A 19,620-nucleotide genomic window follows, 5' to 3' on the forward strand; every position below is an offset into this window, starting at 1 on the left:
CTTGGATTTTTAATTCTCACGAGTCAGAAGCTATAACAAGCTGTGTGTCTCTGCTTCCCTCTACATAATTACTCACTGTGTGTATTGTCCCTGCCATCCTGAGACACACAGATAGACACAAACAAAAGTGAAGTTAAAAGTGTCTTTCAAGTGTCGATTAGAAGTTGGCAGTTTTATTTTTTATTTCTCATGTTGGCAAATGTTAACACTTTCATCTATAGAAAAGAAAACAATACACAAACCATGCACAAACTAATTGCTATGCAACCACCTTGGCGATTGAAGATTGAAGTATGACAGATTTCAAAGAGTCTTTTATTCTGTGATACAATCAAATTGGACCAATTAGAGATTCACTGGTGTTAATACCTATTAGATTTCTTTGTTGTTTCTCACAAACTAGTGTGCGACTTTTGCCAACCTTCGAGGGGTATGAAACCTTGCTTCTCTTTCTTCCTCCTCCTCAATCTCTCTTGCCAGCCATGTCGTGACTCTCTCTACTACAGTGTATTTACTCTCTCAATTTCTGTTTACTTTCCTGGCATGGCATATACATTATGTACATTACATAAGGAGGAAAGTAGTGGATAAAATAAAAGACAAGCAGTGGGATTGGCACTGCTGGCTGTAGCTCAGGAAGTTAGGTTTGATCATTGATCAGAAAGTTTTTCAGTCCTCAGCTCCTCCTGTCCATGTGTGACTGTCTCTACTTTTCTCTATAGTATGTAGTCCACCTTCTCTTACAAATGATATAATTTGAATGCAGTATTCACACCCTGGGGACACACATATTTGTCATAACAGTGCACCTAGAAGTTTGACAGAGTTGCTTATACACCCGCCACTGGGTGTTGTTAAAAAATGGGTTGCCTTAAAGAAACAAACAGCCATTTGCAGTCATATGTCTGTAACCATGGCAGCTCAATCAATCCAGCATTTTCACACGACAGCCACTTCCATCAGACATCACACTCAGGATTGGATAACTTGAACTAAGTTTAACTGTGATAATTTGTTAAAGGTGTGCAAGTTGTATGAAAAATAAGACCTCTCAATAGGTATCATTTAACAGTTCATTAGATACTAAAGATACAATGTTAAGTGAAAATCAGAAGGGAGGTTGAGTTAAATAAGAGGGGGAAGCTTCAGGCACACTCACACTCAGCAAAGGAAGTTTTGAAATGTGCTATAACATTAAAAAAAAACACCAACAATAAACACCCACAACACATTGTGTCTTCCTCAGTGGTTGGAAGGAGTCACTAACCAGGTGTAGAGGTTGTGGCTCACCCAACTCTGTAAATATGGGCCAGGAGGAGATGAGGAGAAACACCAATGTTTCCATTTATTTTTTAAACATAGGTTTTTTTTTTTCTTTATCAGCAGCTGACAGTCACCTGGAGTTTATCATATTACCATACCATAAGACTCTGTGAGACAATGACTCTGTTAGCATTCAACCTTCCTAGGTAACATTACTGTTAGTCTTATAACACAATATCAAAGGAGGACATTTTTTAGCTAACAGTTATGTCAACCTAGCTAGGGATTATTTTTCAGGAAATGTTTAATGCCAGCGTTGGCTCATAGGACTACACAGTAGTAACTAAAGGGTATTCAAATATTTAGTTTAGCTTAGAATATGGCCTGATATATTTTCACATTTTCTCTACAAATTAAAAAATAATAAAGAAATAATAAGAAGAAATGATTGCTTATATTTCCTACCTTTATTAATTTGCAAACCCAGAACACAGATTGTTATTTTGCATTATAACTTTCAATTGTTCTTATGTATCTGACTGTTCAAATACGGCCATGTATAAAGATTCATGTATATTCTATTTTTTTATATATATATATTTATTAAATCTCTTTTTTATCATTGACATTGCTTAATACATTCTCAAACCAGATAAATATAAAACAAGTTTTCATCTGTAGTTCCTGGGCAGAGGCACCTAAAGATGAAAGTTAAAAAAAAACGTACACTTTGTCCAGAACAAAACAAAACAAAAAAACTGCCAGATGCATTTCAACATGCATAGCATATAAATGTTGTTAAACTTTAGTGTAGGCCAATGTGTTTTTGGTAAATAGCTTGTAACAACCTGCACTGCCACTCCTGCAGTGTTTATGTGCCATTTCACAACAAAAGAGTTTTTCTTTCTTCATAAACAAGGGTCATGAAGATCTTTTCTAGAATGATTGTAATGTAACCATGTAGCACTATAGTGCTCTTACATTTCTTATATGTGCAGAAGAACTAGGTCACCGTCTTGATGTATTTCTCAAACCAAAAACAGCTTTTTCTCTGCATTCGTCCAGTCTTCCTGTTACTTTACACAGCGCCAGACTACACATGTAGACAGACACTCAGACACTCAGACACTTTCAAACACACACACAGGCAGTAATTGATCATGTCTCTGTTTTTCTCACACTGTTTGAACAAGATTCTGAACACAGTGTCTCTGCTTTTTATTTTCTCCTTTCTACAGAGAGATCGTTTTGTAAAGCTTCTGGATCAGCTGCACAACTCTCTCCGTATTGACCTCTCCATGTACAGAGTGAGTCTTTGATTCTATTCTTTCCTCCACCACACAGAGCTATAGGTCTGTTCAGTCTATTCAAATGACATCTAAGTATGTCCTCACACAATCACCAAAAAAACGGATGCAGTGTATTGGTGTTTTTGTGAATACAAGAACTCAGTATGAACTCATCATCTTCGCCAAATTGACAAATGTTGTCTTCAACCAATATTTACCCCCTTCTGCTGTCATTTGGCTGCTTGATTTCCTCCAATATGCTCTTGATGTTAAAAATACCCTCTTCTCAGTGCCTCAGATGTTGTTTGTTTTTCCGTCTTAAAGTCAATTTTGGGGTCCCAGCAGGTTTTCTGATATATTTTTTTCAAAACGCTGAGCCTCAATCTCTCTGCATTCATTGTGACTGTTTGCTTGTAATCAGCCATGCAGTCATAAATTATAAGATGAGTAAACTGGAAGCTTGAAATGATTAACCTTATTAGGCAAATTACCAAACAGAATTGAAAGAGAAAAATATTTGTTGGGAAAACGACTTGTCGAAAAGAGAAAATATACTTGAATAGACGGTTTAAATTTGTTTGTGTTTTTCTGCAGAACAACTTCCCAGCCAGCAGCAAGCCTCGCCTCAGTGACCTCAAGTCAACTGTGGATCTTCTCACCAGCATCACCTTCTTCAGGATGAAGGTGAAAATAAGTTATCTGTATAACATTCACTAATGTCTGTATACAATTTATGAAGCATTCTGAAGTGATTTTGAAGTTATGGTAGTACTACTGACCAATCATGAACCCATCGGCTAATGGCATGGATAAAGTGTTGGAGTGGTGGCCAACTTTTCGAGGCTTTGGGTGTAGCCAACTGTCAGCTATGAAGAACTGCGAACCAAGACTTCTGTTTTAGTGCACCATTGTCAACAGTCCTACAAGCAGCTCAAAATACAAGAACAGAGTTTCAAGACGATGTCTAAGGGAGAACTTTTAGCTGCACTTGGTTCACCAAATTCAGCATTTTTGCTTATAACCTGAAAGATTATGTGGGAATTAAACCCATAAACCATAACTTGATACCATAAAACTGAAATCTCCACTCTACTGCTGTTAGAAAATGCACATGTTGGTCCGTGTGAGGACTTCACAGGGGTAGAAAAAGAAGCGCAAACACACTTTTACCTTGTGATTTTTTAAATGTCTGATTGACGTAACTTATTAAATAATTTTATTTCATAGTTAGAAGAAATGGAATTTAAATTCCAAGCTTTACAAAGCAGTGGAAACCTCTTATGAGTAGCTCTATACATGTCTGATGACCACATCTACTTGCTTTCTGTCTATATATATATATTTATGTACTTTGTGTCTTGGATGAGTGTTTCTGTACAGAGACATAACTGACTCGTCTTCTGATTCTGATGTCCGTTCTTGCACAGGTCCTGGAGTTGCAGAGTCCTCCCCGGGCCGCCAATGTGGTGCGAGACTGTGTTAAGGCTTGTCTGAACTCCACCTACGAGTACATCTTCAACAACTGTCTGGAGCTCTTCAACCGTCAATTCCAACCTGTTGTTCCACCAGTGAGTTTACTGGCATTGAAATGTTTGAGGCTATTTTTTTCTTGTCTTGTGAAACAAAAGAAATTGTCACTTAATTGTAGAATCTATTTTTTTTTAAATACAAAATAAGTCGAAAAGCATCAGCTCAAAAAAGGTAAAGCAGGTTAATTTCAGTGACTTAATTAGCTGGGTGACACCAAGCCAACATGATTTTTTTAACAATATAAAAAAATTAAACAAATACAAATGCAGCCACGGATGCAGTCGGCTAAAAGACACCCGTGTACATTCATTGAACTGAAAGACTAATCTCGTTTCCATTTAATTTGCAGGTTTCCATGTCAACTTGCTAGCTATTTTGACTGGTATAATTTTTGCTTTTCTGTGACAATGACACATCATATAGATGTGGATAATTGTGGATTTGGTTTATCAGCTTGACTTCAAAACGTTCTGCCGTTGTTGTCCCCGTTGCTGTGTTGACACTGTCACATCTCCTCTGCCTCTACACTGCCCCTACTGTTCATGTGTATTCTGCATCTTACGTCCACACCATGTAAGATTTTGAGAACGTGCATTTCCAAAATACCAAACAGATGCAGGGAACATGTGACAGACATCACCTGCATGCGGGTTCCTAGTTAAAAGCAAAAATATCTGCGGCCTAAGGGTGAAACACCAGCAGTAGATCATTGTTGGTAAAAACAGGAAGTCAAACAACTTGAAGAAAATGTTATGCTTTGGTCTTAAACCCAAGCCAAACAGTTTCTTAATCACTTTTTACTCCACCCTCTCGAATATCTCATATCAATATCTTGTTTAGCTAAAATGTTTGTACTGAGAATTGAGTTTCTGTCTGACAAATAATTGTTTCCAGAACACTGAATATCTTGAATCAGTGCTCAGAAATATTGTGTCTTAATGTGTCTGAAGTCACAAAACCAGTCTGCATTCAGCATAAATTAACAAAATTTTGCACGATAATGAAAAAATGTGTCTGTTTCAGCTCTACGAAGTGTGGAGAAAGTCGTCACATAAACATGGAGACTGAATATTTAATTATAAATTGTCTCAGAATGAAAGAGGAATAATTATAGTTGTATTATTCAGTGCAGATCATTTCCCGAATTACAACTGTTTCTGTTCTTATTTTATGCCAGAATCCTCCTTATCTTCTCACAGAAGTGTAAACACTTATCTTATCACCGTTCTCTTTGTTTTCCTCCATGCAGCCTGAGCCAGAGAAGAAGAAAAAGAAGAAGAAGAAGAAAGAAAAAGAAGGAGAGGAGAGGGAAGAGGGTGAAGGAGAAGATGTAGAGGATGAGGAGGAGGAAGAGGAAGAAGAAGATGACGAAGAAGAGGGGGAGAAGAAAGAAGAGAGTCAGCCAGAGGAGCAGGGGCCGAGCATCCAGAATCTGGACTTCTGGCCTAAACTCATCACACTCATTGTGTCCATCATTGAGGAGGACAAGAATTCATACACACCCATCATCAATCAGTCAGTACCAGAGTTTTCTAAACACTTTTAAGTTTAATTTGGCATATTTTCAGAAATGTCTGAAATGAGTCAAAATGTGTTTTACTTTCATTATAGTATATATACAGTATATTTTTCATGTGTGTATTTAATTCATATCATAAATTACAACATGAAACTGCAGGTTTTTCTTAAAGATATGGCTCATAGCATTGTAAATTTATTGTAATCACATCATTTAACCTTAAAAAAGTTCACAGCAGCCTCCTGTTGACACAAACATAAGCAGAGTTCATATTGAACATTTTGCTTGTTTTTACCTTCTTGACTGTTTTTGGGGGTCAGTATAATAATATTATTTTTGGCTTTGACCAAAAAATAATAATAATAATTTTTCCACATATTTGAAATTTGGTGCTGTAAGTCGTTTCCTTTTTTATAACATTACAGCTGTAATCACAGTATCCTTAAAGAAGAGCAGTGCACAAAATATTCATATCACTAGTTATGCTTTCTTCATGTGTTAAGTTTTTTTTCTGGCCTCTGATTGTTCATAAACACAAAGTATATAAACACACAAACAAACACAATGAGAGTTTCTTATTCTTGGTTGGTCTTTTCCTCCTGTTCAGGTTTCCTCAGGAGCTCAATGTGGGAAAAGTCAGTGCGGAGGTCATGTGGTTGCTGTTCGCTCAGGACATGAAATACGCACTGGAGGGTAAGACTGTGTGTGTGTGTGTGTGTGTGTGTGTGTGTGTGTGTGTGTGTGTGTGTGTGCGTGTGCGTGTGCGTGTGTGCGTGTGTGTTTTTTGCGTAAGTAACACCTGGAACTTTATTTTTTTCCCATCAACTTTCATTCTGCCCTCTTTCATCTTCTCTTCTAGTTTTGCATAAAATTGATCACTACCGCTACAACAACGGTGAGATTGTAGTTGATTGAGAAATAGTTATAGACAAATAGTCTCGTCAGAGGAGGCAGTAGTTGGATTGCTGCTGAAGTGTTTGTTGTCTGTTAATCTATGCAGGAAGGTTGATCATTTAAATCAGAGAGTCAAAGCTAAAGTCTGCGACCAGAATGGAAAAACCTGACAATCATGGTTATGGAGTCCAAAAAGTACAGTATGATCTCGCTGATTTATCTGTAGGTGGCAATGCAAAACAGGTCGAAGAAAAAAAAGGACATAACACTATGTTAGATGTTGACCTGATGCAAAGTGTGGTTTCACAAGTAAACACTGTTAATGTCACAGTGATTTCATGTCCTGTGAGTTATTGTGAAATTATTTTAACAGTTTATTTCACCGTGAGAGATTTCTTTGTGATCCATGAGATGATTGGTTTCCTGTCAGGCTCTCCAAATTATACTGTAGCCTACTTTTGAGACAAATGCACCAACAGCTGTTCCAAACTAGTGAGCCATCATCATCAGTCTGCTTTGACTCTCCCTCCATCTCAGTTACAACCTGCTTAGCTGCTCATTAGTCGGCTCCTGGCTGTGCTAACCCAATTGGAATAAGAGTAGAAGCTGTAGGAAACTATAGTGTCCTAAAACAATGTCAGAACACTTAGAATTAGAATTACTTTGATGTGTTAGTTGCCGTAAAACTGTGTCTGCTTATGTAGCTGAGTCACCACTCACAGAAGAGTTTAAGTACTGGTTTTTATAATCTCTGTTTACAGATTCTAAATAAAAATTTAGTCAGTGAATATGAATAAAATTTGCAGGCAGTAATCTAACGACAATTTATGTATGCGTTTAAACAAATATCTGTATTCAAACGCAACAAACACTCCTTTCTCAATACAAAATTTCAACTTGAGAAACAAATTGTCTTGGCACTGTTGCAAAAGCGTGGTTTAAAAAAACATTTAAAAAGCATTTTAAAAGTTGTTTTCGCCTCCTGGTGAGGCAGACCTGACAAAGCCTCCATCTTTATTCTTTACTGATCTGCATCAGGATGTAGTTAATTTCAGAAAAATGAAAACCTGTCGATTGCGAATGAATTGCAGGAAAACTGCTTCTTTTTCAGGCTCACAGCTGAAGCAGTGAAGACAGAATGATGCCTCTGTCTGACACATAACTGAGACCCATCAGAAACAGATGAAAGGGCTCCCCAAAGGGGATGTAATGAATAAAGAAATGCTTGCATTTCATTTCGGGACATTTCTGGAGGGAAACATTTTTTATTTGCTTTGGAGCTGAAAACACATTTGCGTGTTACTAATTGGACTGTGAACAATGCAAAGCACCAATAAGAAAGTCGTCGCTTGAAGTAATTTAATGCTAACCGCTGGCTTCACCGGAATTACTAAGAAGGTGCCGATTGATCCCAAAGGCATATACTGGATCATTGTCAGATAATGATTGGCAATGATTGCGGTTACGTTCTGAGATTGTAAATTTGATAACTGAAAGTTCCTTAAGCGATTTGATCAATGTCTAGATTACCTTTCAGTTCATTTAACATTTAACATTATATTCTCCATCTCTGAAGCCTTTCTCATCTCTTTCTTTGCTTTATCACACCCACTTCTCTTTTCTTATCTTAACCTGTATTGTTGTTTTTTTATTTTAACTCTGTCACCATCTCAGCTCCCACCACATTTCGAATCCGCAAAGTTGATTTCTATGCTGGTAAGACCTCTGTTTGCGTGTATCTGTAGTTAGTCATGAATAGCAGATCTGTTCAGTGACACTAGACACAACAACAAGAGAAGGGATGAATGAATCAGGCCAACTGAAAAATAAAGTTACAGCACATCATGTCCTTTAGACTTGTCACAAATTATTATAATTTGGGTTTGGACATGATCTAATTCTTTATAGAAGACGGGCAATGACAGAGGGGGGAAGTGAATGAGAGAGCCAATGTAATGTAAAATGTGAAAGTATGAAAACAAAACTACAAAACTTGAAATATAATTTATTTTGTCTGTATTTTATGGCAGTTTACTGCTGGATAAAAAAGGAAAGAACTCTATTTCTCTCAATTAGATTTAAAGTAATGCTGAATACTGAAAAGTTGTGTTTGCTGACTGGTTCCCTTGCATACTGATGACCCACTTCACTTAAAGTCTTGTTTGGGGAATTTCAAGCAAGAATAAGGGAAAGAAAAAGCAAAGTAGTCTTTTTTTAAATAATGGGCCATAAAGTGACATTATTATTCAGCATTTTCTTTTTGACTTGCATGTGTTCCCTTTCCTTGGAAATGAACTCTCTCACGTCCACTTGCTTTCTCCCTTTACCAAGAAAACATTTTAATTTTTTATGTCCAATTTGAAAGAAAACCTAGAATTTAAGTCCAATTCATGATCATGATGAAGCTCTATCATAATCTTTTCCTAAACTTACAAGGATGTTTTTCCCCTTAAAAATAACTTAACTGTGACTGTTTAACAACATTAGTTTTGGCTAAAATGCTCAATCAATATACTAATATAATATTTTAACCAGTACTATGTATTTATTTATATATGCTATATTTATATATTTATATCGCACATATATTATTTTCCTTCTCAAGAATCATTTTAGAAGAACAGAACTATTTTTAAACTATTCGCTCTGTGTACTGGGACACTGACTCTTCACTTCTTCCTTATGTATGTTTGTTCAGTTGGATCCAATAAGGCCAGAATTAAACCAGGTACCTCTGATTAGACTTTGATGAAAACTGAGGGGAAGATCAGCTTAAGAGGACTTCTTTATTTATTTATTTATTTTTTTGTCTACAAACCTTTTGGGCAGAGATTATTAATTGATTCCCCTAGTCACATAAAAACAAGGATATATTGATATAATAATAAGATGTAACATAATTTCAGTTAACAGGAGAGAACAGGATAAAATAAGAACCACAAAAAATGTAGAGGCAGAAAATAGATATGTTACCAACAATTTACGTATCCACCTGCCTCTGATCATAAGCACACTACTAAAAAAAAAAGGATATCAGATCTTCAACTGCAGTTACCGCAAGAGATAAATCTGTTTCTTGTTGTTTGTGTGTTTATTTGTGTGTGTTTGTGGTTTCCACAGAGCATGAGAAACACAGACTGTGTAAGACTGCTGACTACATGAACCTGCACTTCAAAGTCAAGTGGCTTTACAACGAGTATGTGAAGGACCTGCCCGCCTTCATAGACACTGTGCCTGAGTACCCTGCGTAAGACTCACCCTCACTCACACACACACACACACACACACACACACACACACACACACACACACACACACACACACACACACACACACTCACACACACGCTCACACACTTTTGACTCACTCATTATCTACCTCCCTCATTCCCTGTCTCCACCAGACAAAAGCGAGCTCCTCTTGATTGATTGTCTCTCACTTTCAAAAGCGATTCTGTACGATGTTTTAGACACACTTCGCAAAGCTCTTTTCACTGGGTATGAACTACTAGAAATATCAATAATACTGTACAATGTATCAATTTTCACTCCGACAGCACAGTTCATTTAAAAACAAATATACAAGGTTCTTTATACCAGGGAAACTTTTCAAACAATGAGACAACAGTCAATTATAAGAACAAACAAATCTCACAAATTCAATAGGATAAGATAAAAACAGAAAAAGCGCAGGACACAAACAGGAGCTTTAACAGTAATTTAAGTACATTTTGACAAGAGGATTTACAATCTTGTTGTTCTTGCTGCAAGCGCTAGGATTCAACACAAATCATACATGCTCTGTTTGTCAGAGAAGCACTGCTGTCAGGAGATTATACAGACTCACATAATTCTTTTGTATCAAAGATCATCAATGATGAAGCTTTTTATTTTTGCAGCTGGTTCCTTCAGTTCGTGCTGGCCTGGTTGGCTGAGAATGAGGAGGTGTCGATGGAGTTCATGCACGGAGCACTGGAGAGAGACAAGAGAGAAGGGGTGAGTCAAAGAGATGAGTACATGGGGAGCTTGGTGGTCACAAAACAAAAATGAATCAATACTAAAAACATAAAGGAAAAATGTGTATTTTAAATAAAGCTTTTTTTTACAGCAGAGAATGTGGTTGAACAAATTGTTTTGTGTCCAAACAGAGTGTTGAATCATTATGATGCAGCTCTTTTTATTTTCTGTAGCAGCATTTGCTGTTCAGCGTCTTGCTGTTGCTGGGCAACCCATCACATCTGATAGCTCCACATGTTTTAAGGAGATGTAATATAGCAAAGTGCATAAAACTGCGAACAGTTGCTAAGGAATCAAGTGAATGTTAATAAAAGTCAGAAAGATGCTAAGTTCCCATAACTTGCTTCATACTCTTGTATGCTGGGGTTTTGTTATTTTACACTCTTATGTTGATATTGTTAACACTTCCAATAACAAGTAGATTTGATATTAAAACAAAAAAAAGTCATCATAGTGTCACTCTGTTGTTGAAATTTTGCAGCGTTCACACATCAGTTCTTGCCTCCTAAAATCCACCCACACCCCTTCATGGAAATGATATCCCTCTATGAGGGTCATGTTTGAAAGAGCTACATTCTCCCATAAATATAAATATTAAGCATTTCATTCTAAGTTGCAATTTATAGGACAGGGAAATTGCCATACCAGTTACGAAAATTTAATTTAGGAAAACAGGAACAATTTGCAGGCCTCTCATGTAATTGAGATGAGACATTATGTTTTTGATCTGAGCTATTATGACCGCTTCACAAACTCTGAAGAACTCAGGTCAATTTGCTCCCAAGCAGGAAGAAATTGGAGAGGGGACATTAGTCGTAATGGAAGGGGACTCACTCCCTCCTAATGACAGGAAAACAACAATCACATAAAAGAAAATACACCGCCTGCTGTTGGATTCAACTTCTCTGTTACGTGTCCCACTTGTGATGAATAAATGTTTTATTTTCACAACAAACCCCACTTGGTTTCCAGTGGAACCCAATACAGTATCAAATACAAGAGACATCGGGTCCATTAGTTGCACAATAAAACCATATTCTTCTGTTGATGTTGTTGTTGAAAAGGTGCCAATGTACACCAGCTGTAGAAAACAAATTATGCAGTAAAAAGAAGAATAGCTGTCTGACACCTAAAAGAGAATGACAGACAGCTTCAACGTGACCTTTTGTTCACAGACTCTTTGAAGGAAACTCTCATTGATTTAGTTTTAGCAGATTGTGCTTTTGTCCAACCGGTCACAGATGAACAGGATGATAAAAGAGTGTTATCTATCAACCTCCTGCTGTTTCAGAAGCTGCACTTTCTGTTGTTAATCTGGAAGGTTATCATGAGAAGAGTTAAGTCTGCAGACGTGTTGGGCGCTCTGACTGGTTACTGAACAAAGACTTTTCAACGTACAGTATATTGAAGCACACTAAATTTCTCTAATGGTCAGCTTGTTTTTACTATAGACATTAAAGCTACTCTGGTTGTCCATTACTAAGAGTGCTTTCAGATAAGCATTGCCTTACAAGGCAGACAGAGTGGATGAAATGGCATAAGACTCATATTAAATCGGGGCGCTGATGGCCTATAGTGGTTTGGTCGCATTCCACTGTATGGAGGCTATTGACCTCCAAAGGCGGGTGTCCTATCGAACTAAACGCAAAAGTCCAGATATAGATCTTAAAAAAAGCAGATTCATATTCAGGCTCTGGACTCTGACTAAATCATTCTCAATAAGGAAGCACCAAGCTCAGGATTGGGAATAGTGACAGCCTCAGAGTTATGGACGCTAGGGCGGAGGTGGAGCTTTTTAAGAATGAATACAAATAATGAAAGTAGCAGCAGCAGTGGCAGCAAAGCACTCAGGATTAAACACTTTTCAAAACATTGAAAGGGTTGGTTGGTTGGTTGGTTAATCGTGCCGTGAAGGAAAAATGCTGCATATGTGTAATGACAGACTTGTGTTTGCTGCTTTCACTTTCCAACAATTTCAGCTTCATTTGTGGATTTTCTATCAGAGAATGCTTAATAAAATCTTCTACTACTTAACCTCATCCCTCTCTTATGAAGCATGACGGCACATCTCTTTTAAATTAGTGGAGTCCATTAGAGACAGAATTTATTGAGGAAGTGCTTATCGGCCCCGTCTGCCTCTTAAAGGACCTTTTATGCATCATGCTGCAGGTTCCTATGAGTAAAAGAGACAGACATGATACATCAGGTCTCCCACACACTGGGGAAATATGTGACAGGCTTCTCTTAAATACCACAAACTACCAAACCACCCCTCAGGGCAGCATTTACATTTACATCTGAGCAATTCAGTTGATAAATGTATCTCTAAGACCGTATGATTAGTGCTGACATTCAATAAACCCTCAGCTCCCATTCCAGGACCAACATTTCCAGTGAATTATAATGATCATACTGGTCAGAGCACCCACTAATCTGTGGTGTAATTACACAGGAAGACAGCATCAGTAGAAAGGAAAGGAAATAAGAATGGTTTGAATTTTTATTTGATTTCTGGAAAATAAAGATGGTGGGGACAAAAAAGGCAGCAAGGAGCAATGATACTTTCAAAATGATAAAAGTAATAATTGAGTTGATGATTTGATTAAAAAAAACTGCACTAGTGGTCTTAATTTTTGCATTTTATCTTCTTGTCTTTCTGTCCGCAGTTCCAGCAGACGTCTGAGCACGCTCTGTTCTCCAGCTCTGTGGTCGACATCTTCACTCAACTCAACCAGAGCTTTGAGATCATCAAGAAGCTGGACTGTCCAGACCCCGCTGTGGTGGCTCATTATAATCGACGGTTTGCCAAGGTGAGAGATGAAAAACAAGTACTAAGTTGAACTAATTTCCTGGTGCTTGTACAACTGATCAAGCACATTTAGTTCACGTTTCTGGTATCTGTGTCTTAAAAGCAAAGAAGCTACAAATATTTCCAATATAATTAGTCATTTATAACCGCTTGCTCTCTGGAGCTGATGATCTAGTAGCTAACAGTTGAGACATTTTGCTTTCTTCTCACTTTTGTTTGAGAGGGTTACACAGATGTGACAGAAATCAGGGAGGATGCAGGAATTGGGCAGTAACAGGTTGCTGTCCCCTGAAAAGCTAGTTTCCAGACTAGGAAAGTCGATATCAAGCCTAGCAAGTAGCTGATATGAGGGTGCTGGACTCTGTAGGTAACCAGCAATGAAAGCGAATGGCTAGCAATGAAAGTGGTTGCTTGCATGGGCTGTTAGGTTGGACCACAGACTGTCTCAGTAATGAATGTAGCCCCCTTGACATCAACCATCGGTTTTTGGACGATCTAAATAATTCCTCAATTGAGCATTTCATTGTGTTTGTCTTTATTCTTTTTGGAGCGAGAAGTGACTATACATGATATAAAGGGATGAGGGGGTGGCCGACAGGAAGTTTTAAAAGCTTAACAGTCAACACTCGTGGCTAAGTCATTAGCAGGGGAATGAGCTAGTATACCCTTGTGCTCCCACAAAATTCAATTATATTTGTAGGGGCTGTCGACTGTAAGAATATCTAAGAATATCAAATTACCTCCCCATATATCTGAGAAAGCCGTCACCGATCCAGACTCAGGCTCTGCACTGAATGACAAATAAATACATTTATGTTAAACACTGAACACTAACAAAACAGGTAGAATATCAATAGAACATTATGGTACTATAACTTCACTCACCAAACAGCATGAGCCCAGTTTGTGCCAAAGGCAATTTAATCATTCCAATTTTTGAATGAAATACTCCCACCAACAACACAAACACAGCCAAGAAAGTCTGAGTGAACAGGCTGTGTTGATGTCTTACACCAGAAAAGCACTATACAAGCTCAAGTCCATGTACCATTTATCGATGCCCCATATTTTAATGATAAAATAGAATTAAAATGGGTGAGTTAAATTGAACCAAATTAAGAGAAACATGCTTTAGAGACATACAACTATTTTCTTACCAAGCTTTTAACATGATTATAAGGCTACTGCTATAGAAATATGCATGTTAACATTGAGCACCAGAGGATGTTGCATGGGTTGGACACATTAGTTACCGTCTTGGTTGAATGAGAATGCTTGAATCTCAGTTACTGTATTAGTGCTGGCTTACCATGTAAGAGATCCACGGCTCAAGCAAACACATAACCTCCATCAACATCTTCGGTCTTAAATTTAGATTTTTTCAATGCACCATAATAAAATCACACAAGAAAGTGTAACTCTTAGTATTTATAGGTCAGGTCACCAACTTTACAAAAGATAGGCCTGTATATTCGCCCCAGCTTCTTGTGGTCGGCCTTTCCACAATAGCCAAGAAGACAGCTTTGGTATTATTTGGCCATTTCGCCTTTTATAATGTTTTCTGTAATCACTGCCTTTACCTCCAAGCAGCGCTCAAGGTGACATTTATTTTAAGAGCTTTTATAAGACTGCTTTTATACAACAGTTATATAAGCAAGAAATAGAATTAAAAAGAAAAAAACAGCAACAGATTATTTTTAACTACCAACTCAACTATCCACAATTGAACTGACACTGGAATGTTGCTAAGCAACCGAAACATTCCTTTCTAATGCACTTTCGCTACTCGAAACTTTCTTTTTACAGTCTATGCTCGAAACCAGTGAAACTAGAGTCTGTGTGATTTTGAGATTTTAGAATGATTAATGAAAAACACTGTCAGCTGTAAATGTGAATTTAAAGTATTCAGAACTTCTGGCTGAGGCAGACTGATAGTCTTACATAGCCAGTGATGTTGTTGTCCTATATTGTCACTCGTGAAATGCCTCTTTTCCAATCAGAATACTAACTGTTAATATTTATTATCTATGATAACCAAACTACAGGACATATATATGGCTCTGTAATAAGAGGGGATGAATTGTTTTTCATTACTGAGGCAGTAAAGAATTAGATCAATATTCCTCTCTGGTGAAGTTTTAAGTCAGTCCTTGTCTCAGGAGTTTTTCGTACTCAACTCTTTTGTATTTGATTCTTGAATCTTCAAAATATAGACAAACAAGTTTCAAGTATTTTTCTGCAAAATGAATGCAGTGTTTTGTTCTGATATCGAACCTTTGATGTATTTTTTTAACTTCATTTTGAATTTAATGCAGCTGATTTTAGGCAAAGCCATTCAATCTAACAAACCTTTTTATGCAGGAGAAATGTGAGTGTGTGTTTGTGAATGTGTGTGTGTGTGTGTGTGTGTGTGTGTGTGTGTGTGTGTGTGTGTGTGTGTGTGTGTGTGTGTGTGTGTGTGTGTGTGTGTGTGTTTGTGTGATATGATGGCTCAATCGATATGGGACTCACTCATTAAATAAAGAACGGCTAATGTAAGCCATCACTCCTAGCCGTCCACCTCTCTGTCCCCAACCTCTGATCCCTTTTATTTGCTGCCGATCAGCTCCTGTCCGTCTCTCTGTCAACCTTTTCATCTCTGGCCTGTCTAAACTGCAGCCTGTTTTTTTGTTTTTATCCATACTTTCCAGTCTGGTTCCCCCATCAGCTCTCCAACCTTTTATTCTGTTTCTTAAGATATTTAAAATGTTTTACCTTCTTTATTTCTATTTCTCCATATTTTTGTCCATAGTTTCTCCCTGTAATTGCCGTTGCACCCTCTTATTCCTTATGTTTTCCCTCTCGTATAGCCCGTTCTCTCTTATAGTCCATTGCAGAAAAGTAATATTGGACAAAGAAAAAAAATGAAGACTGGGTCAAACAACAAGAGGAAACTATACTGCGGTATCCAGGCAGTGATCAGGCCACATATTTAATGCATGAGTCCAATCTGCCATCTGTCTGACTCAGCAGAAAGTAGGGAAATCTCTCAGACACTGTGACATAACAGGCAGAGTTTTTGTCAATCCCTGTCCACAAGTTACCATCAAGACCGAATAATTAACCCGCTGATTTATTTTAAAGTACCCTGTGGAGTATTTATGGTATACAAACCTGACATCGTTTCAAACCCAGAGGCATTTTTTAGGCAGAACAAAGACTTATTTGTACTTAATTTCCGGCCACATTAGACATTTGACGTTCCTCTCTCACGTCACCTGATAATGCAGGTGAATTATAGTTAACATCTGTGCTGATTAACAGACTCTTCTCAAAATACGAACAAGTGACCAAACTCCTTTCACTCTGCAGAGCCCCTTTTGCACCTTTAAGAAAAAAGCTAAAGAGCCAGCTCTGTCATGAACACCTATGCACTTAATGATATTGATGATGACAGTGATGAATTTGATGATGATGATGATGAGGGTTTTGTTCGATAAGGACGATATTCAGGATGGTTTTGATGCTGATTAAGAACTCTCAAGAACAGCCGTCAGTGTTGTGCTTTGTCTCTGTGCAATGCCTGTCAGCACCCTGTGTGTCTGATCAGATTTAAAGCTGTTTGGTTGCATTTACTGACATTGATTCCTCCTCTCTAGATCATTGCCGCCGCCGGCCAGGGGCCGCAGCAGCCAAGACACAAGATTGGCCTGTCGGCAGCAGCCATGTTGCCGCTATATTTATATTTTTTATTATCAGCTTTCTCCATAGAGCCTGTTAGCATAGCTTCCAAGCAATATGGCGGACGTTAAGTTTCAATTCTGGGAGTGAACTCCCACCCACTGATCTGTGATTGGTCTGTAGCTTCAGTGGTTGAAAATATGAGGAACTAGCGTTGTAGTTTCACCCCGCTAACCGCAACAGCTTCCAGTGACGCAAAAATTACGATTTCTGCGTCATCGGAAGCTCCTTTTCAGACTTAGAAATACAAAGATTTCCCATCTGAGGGGAAAATGAGGGCGGGATGAACGACCATTCAAAAACACTACCAGGTTTCTAATGTTACAAAGCTTAATGCAAATTGGTGAAGTATCCCTTATCAACACCCCTACTTGTGTCACATTTGTGCATGCATTTCAACTTCAACATTATGGGTACATTTTTCTTACAGCTGTGTTAAAACGTGAATCGTAACAAGGACAAGGGAAAAAATCTGTAAGACCAATAAATGCCTGAATACATCAGGTGACAACACAACTCAAAGAGTCTGTAAAACAGTCATATAAAGACCATCAACAGTTATCCCGAGTAAATGGGAACCTATTCATCAACAGGATTTTCATGAGACTATAACAGTTCTATGGCTTGAGTGAAAAAACATGTGCCTGTTATACCTGACCTTTGGTAGACTATATCACCGTAGGGGGTATAGTCTAGTATAGGGGAGGGTAGAAGCTGGAATTCTGCATAGAACAGATAAAGAGGACAAATGTCTCAATGTAAAAAGCCTTACAGAAGATGTGAGGAAGATCAGGCAGTTTAACAAATTTAATCTTCCTCCTTCTTTATTGAATTAAAAAGCCCCCCCCTTTCTAATTTTGGCCACTGACTCTTTTCTTTGTCCTCTTCTATCTTAACTTTATTTCCTTCATTTTGAATGTTAAAATAAAAAAAGGTATAGCATGGTAGATAATATGTAATGCAAAAACATGTAATAAATAAATTTTAAATATGTTTACTTCCCCTACTTCTCTGTTACTGTTCTGTCACACATGCCAGGTCCCTTAATGCTCATGACCAGCTGATATTGGCCTTATTCAATGTGATAATGTGAAAAAAATCAATGTAGTAATAGATCAGAAACAGGCCCCTAATCTTGCAGTGTGAATATGGCCGAGGGCATGTAGCCAAGTCAAAAACACAAGGACTTTGCTTGCACTTGGGTGCTGTTAAAACTTACTTGAGACTATAGCTCCCAAAAAAAGATTTGACTTGCTCACTCCAAAAGGACTTGGGAATGACTTGACACTCTCTCTGGCAGACTATAAGGAGCTGACTTAGACTGAGTTCAAATAGATGTGTCCTTTAACTTCTCAAGAAGTTGTGTAAACATGTCCTTCTTGTGTGTTCTTGTGTTTCCTCAGACGATCACCAAAGTGCTGCTGCAGTACTGTGCCCTGCTGGCCAAGAGCTTCCCCTCCTACTGCGAGAAGGAGAAGATAGTGAGTACTGCTGTGTCTCCTCTCTAAAACTAAACCACAACACTCAGATTCTGAGTCAGAGTCTGAACTTTTAAAAGCTAGAGCTCCCTCTGTGAAGCAGATTAATATTTCAGCTGCTGCTACCCACTTATATAACTCTTCAACTTGTTTTCTCTTTGTTTGATTCCCCCCTCCTTTCTTTACATTTTATCCATTGTCTTTATTGTCATTTCCTATTTTTTTATCTGCTTTATTTGACTTTTATCTGCTTGACTTATACTGAACTTTCCCACTTCCTCTCTTTCTCCTCCAGCCCTGTGTGCTGATGAACAACATCCAGCAGATGAGGGTCCTGTTGGAGAAGATGTTTGAGTCGATGGGAGCAAAAATGGTAAGGGTAAAAGAGGGGGGGAAATCACACCTGTACAAACTTGCAAACCCTGGTCCTGCAGCGTTAGTATTTCATCATCTGCTGAGGAGACCTGAGACTTTTTCATTGTAACCTGCAGAGTGCTCTTATGATTATAATGAGAACTTGGCTGTTTCCGAATTGCCAAGTACCTACTCAATCTGTCAGTAGGCAGTAGGCAGTACTTACTATCCGTGCTGTATACTGTTAAGTACCTACTATTCAGTAGGCGCGCACAGTAGGCGCACAGTGTTCCTACTTCGTCTGATTCATTCAGTCAGGAAGTGGTTTGTACAAAAATATAGCTGCAATTAGCTTTTTAGGGGGGGATTCAATATCACTTCTCTGATTAAATTGTCAGAGAAAACAAACAGTAGCGTTCCAAAAGAAGCTCTTTTGACACTTTTACACATTTAGTGTGCAAACTTGTTGTGTAAGGGCAAAGGTCGTTGCCGAGTGAACTGTCTCATTAGTGATGGTGGGGAAACAGTGGTTACACAATGTACTGTTTTTACACCAAAGACAAGAAAACTGATCAGGGACACATTTGATCCTTTTTTTTTTTTTTTTTGAGAATGTCTTGTCCTTGCTTGGTAGAAAAGACTTTCACAACAAGTGCTGCAGGAATGCAGGCAAGACAAATAACATGTCCAATTGAGGAAAATACACTAATGGCTCTTTGGGACACTGTAGTGTTTCAGCATTGCTATT

The 19,620-nt window shown here is 38.0% G+C and overlaps 1 protein-coding gene across 2 annotated transcripts in view; it reads left to right on the forward strand.

The window, feature by feature from the left end:
• The window catches only part of LOC109989139 (protein unc-13 homolog B), a 59,156-nt gene that overhangs the window by 16,088 nt on the left and 23,448 nt on the right, over nt 1–19,620 (forward strand). Inside the window, exons 9-20 of one of the 2 annotated variants that reach the window (XM_065966601.1) lie at nt 2,502–2,570; nt 3,147–3,236; nt 3,980–4,120; nt 5,332–5,597; nt 6,209–6,294; nt 6,461–6,496; nt 8,170–8,211; nt 9,616–9,742; nt 10,394–10,490; nt 13,178–13,321; nt 18,444–18,521; nt 18,814–18,891. In XM_065966601.1, the coding sequence (XP_065822673.1) occupies nt 2,502–2,570; nt 3,147–3,236; nt 3,980–4,120; nt 5,332–5,597; nt 6,209–6,294; nt 6,461–6,496; nt 8,170–8,211; nt 9,616–9,742; nt 10,394–10,490; nt 13,178–13,321; nt 18,444–18,521; nt 18,814–18,891 (1,254 nt within the window). The remainder of the gene's footprint in view (nt 1–2,501; nt 2,571–3,146; nt 3,237–3,979; nt 4,121–5,331; nt 5,598–6,208; nt 6,295–6,460; nt 6,497–8,169; nt 8,212–9,615; nt 9,743–10,393; nt 10,491–13,177; nt 13,322–18,443; nt 18,522–18,813; nt 18,892–19,620) is intronic. The other variant, XM_065966608.1, reaches the window with a different exon arrangement.

The sequence above is a fragment of the Labrus bergylta genome, chromosome 2, assembly GCF_963930695.1.
Source record: "Labrus bergylta chromosome 2, fLabBer1.1, whole genome shotgun sequence".
In the NCBI taxonomy this organism is placed as follows: domain Eukaryota; kingdom Metazoa; phylum Chordata; class Actinopteri; order Labriformes; family Labridae; genus Labrus; species Labrus bergylta.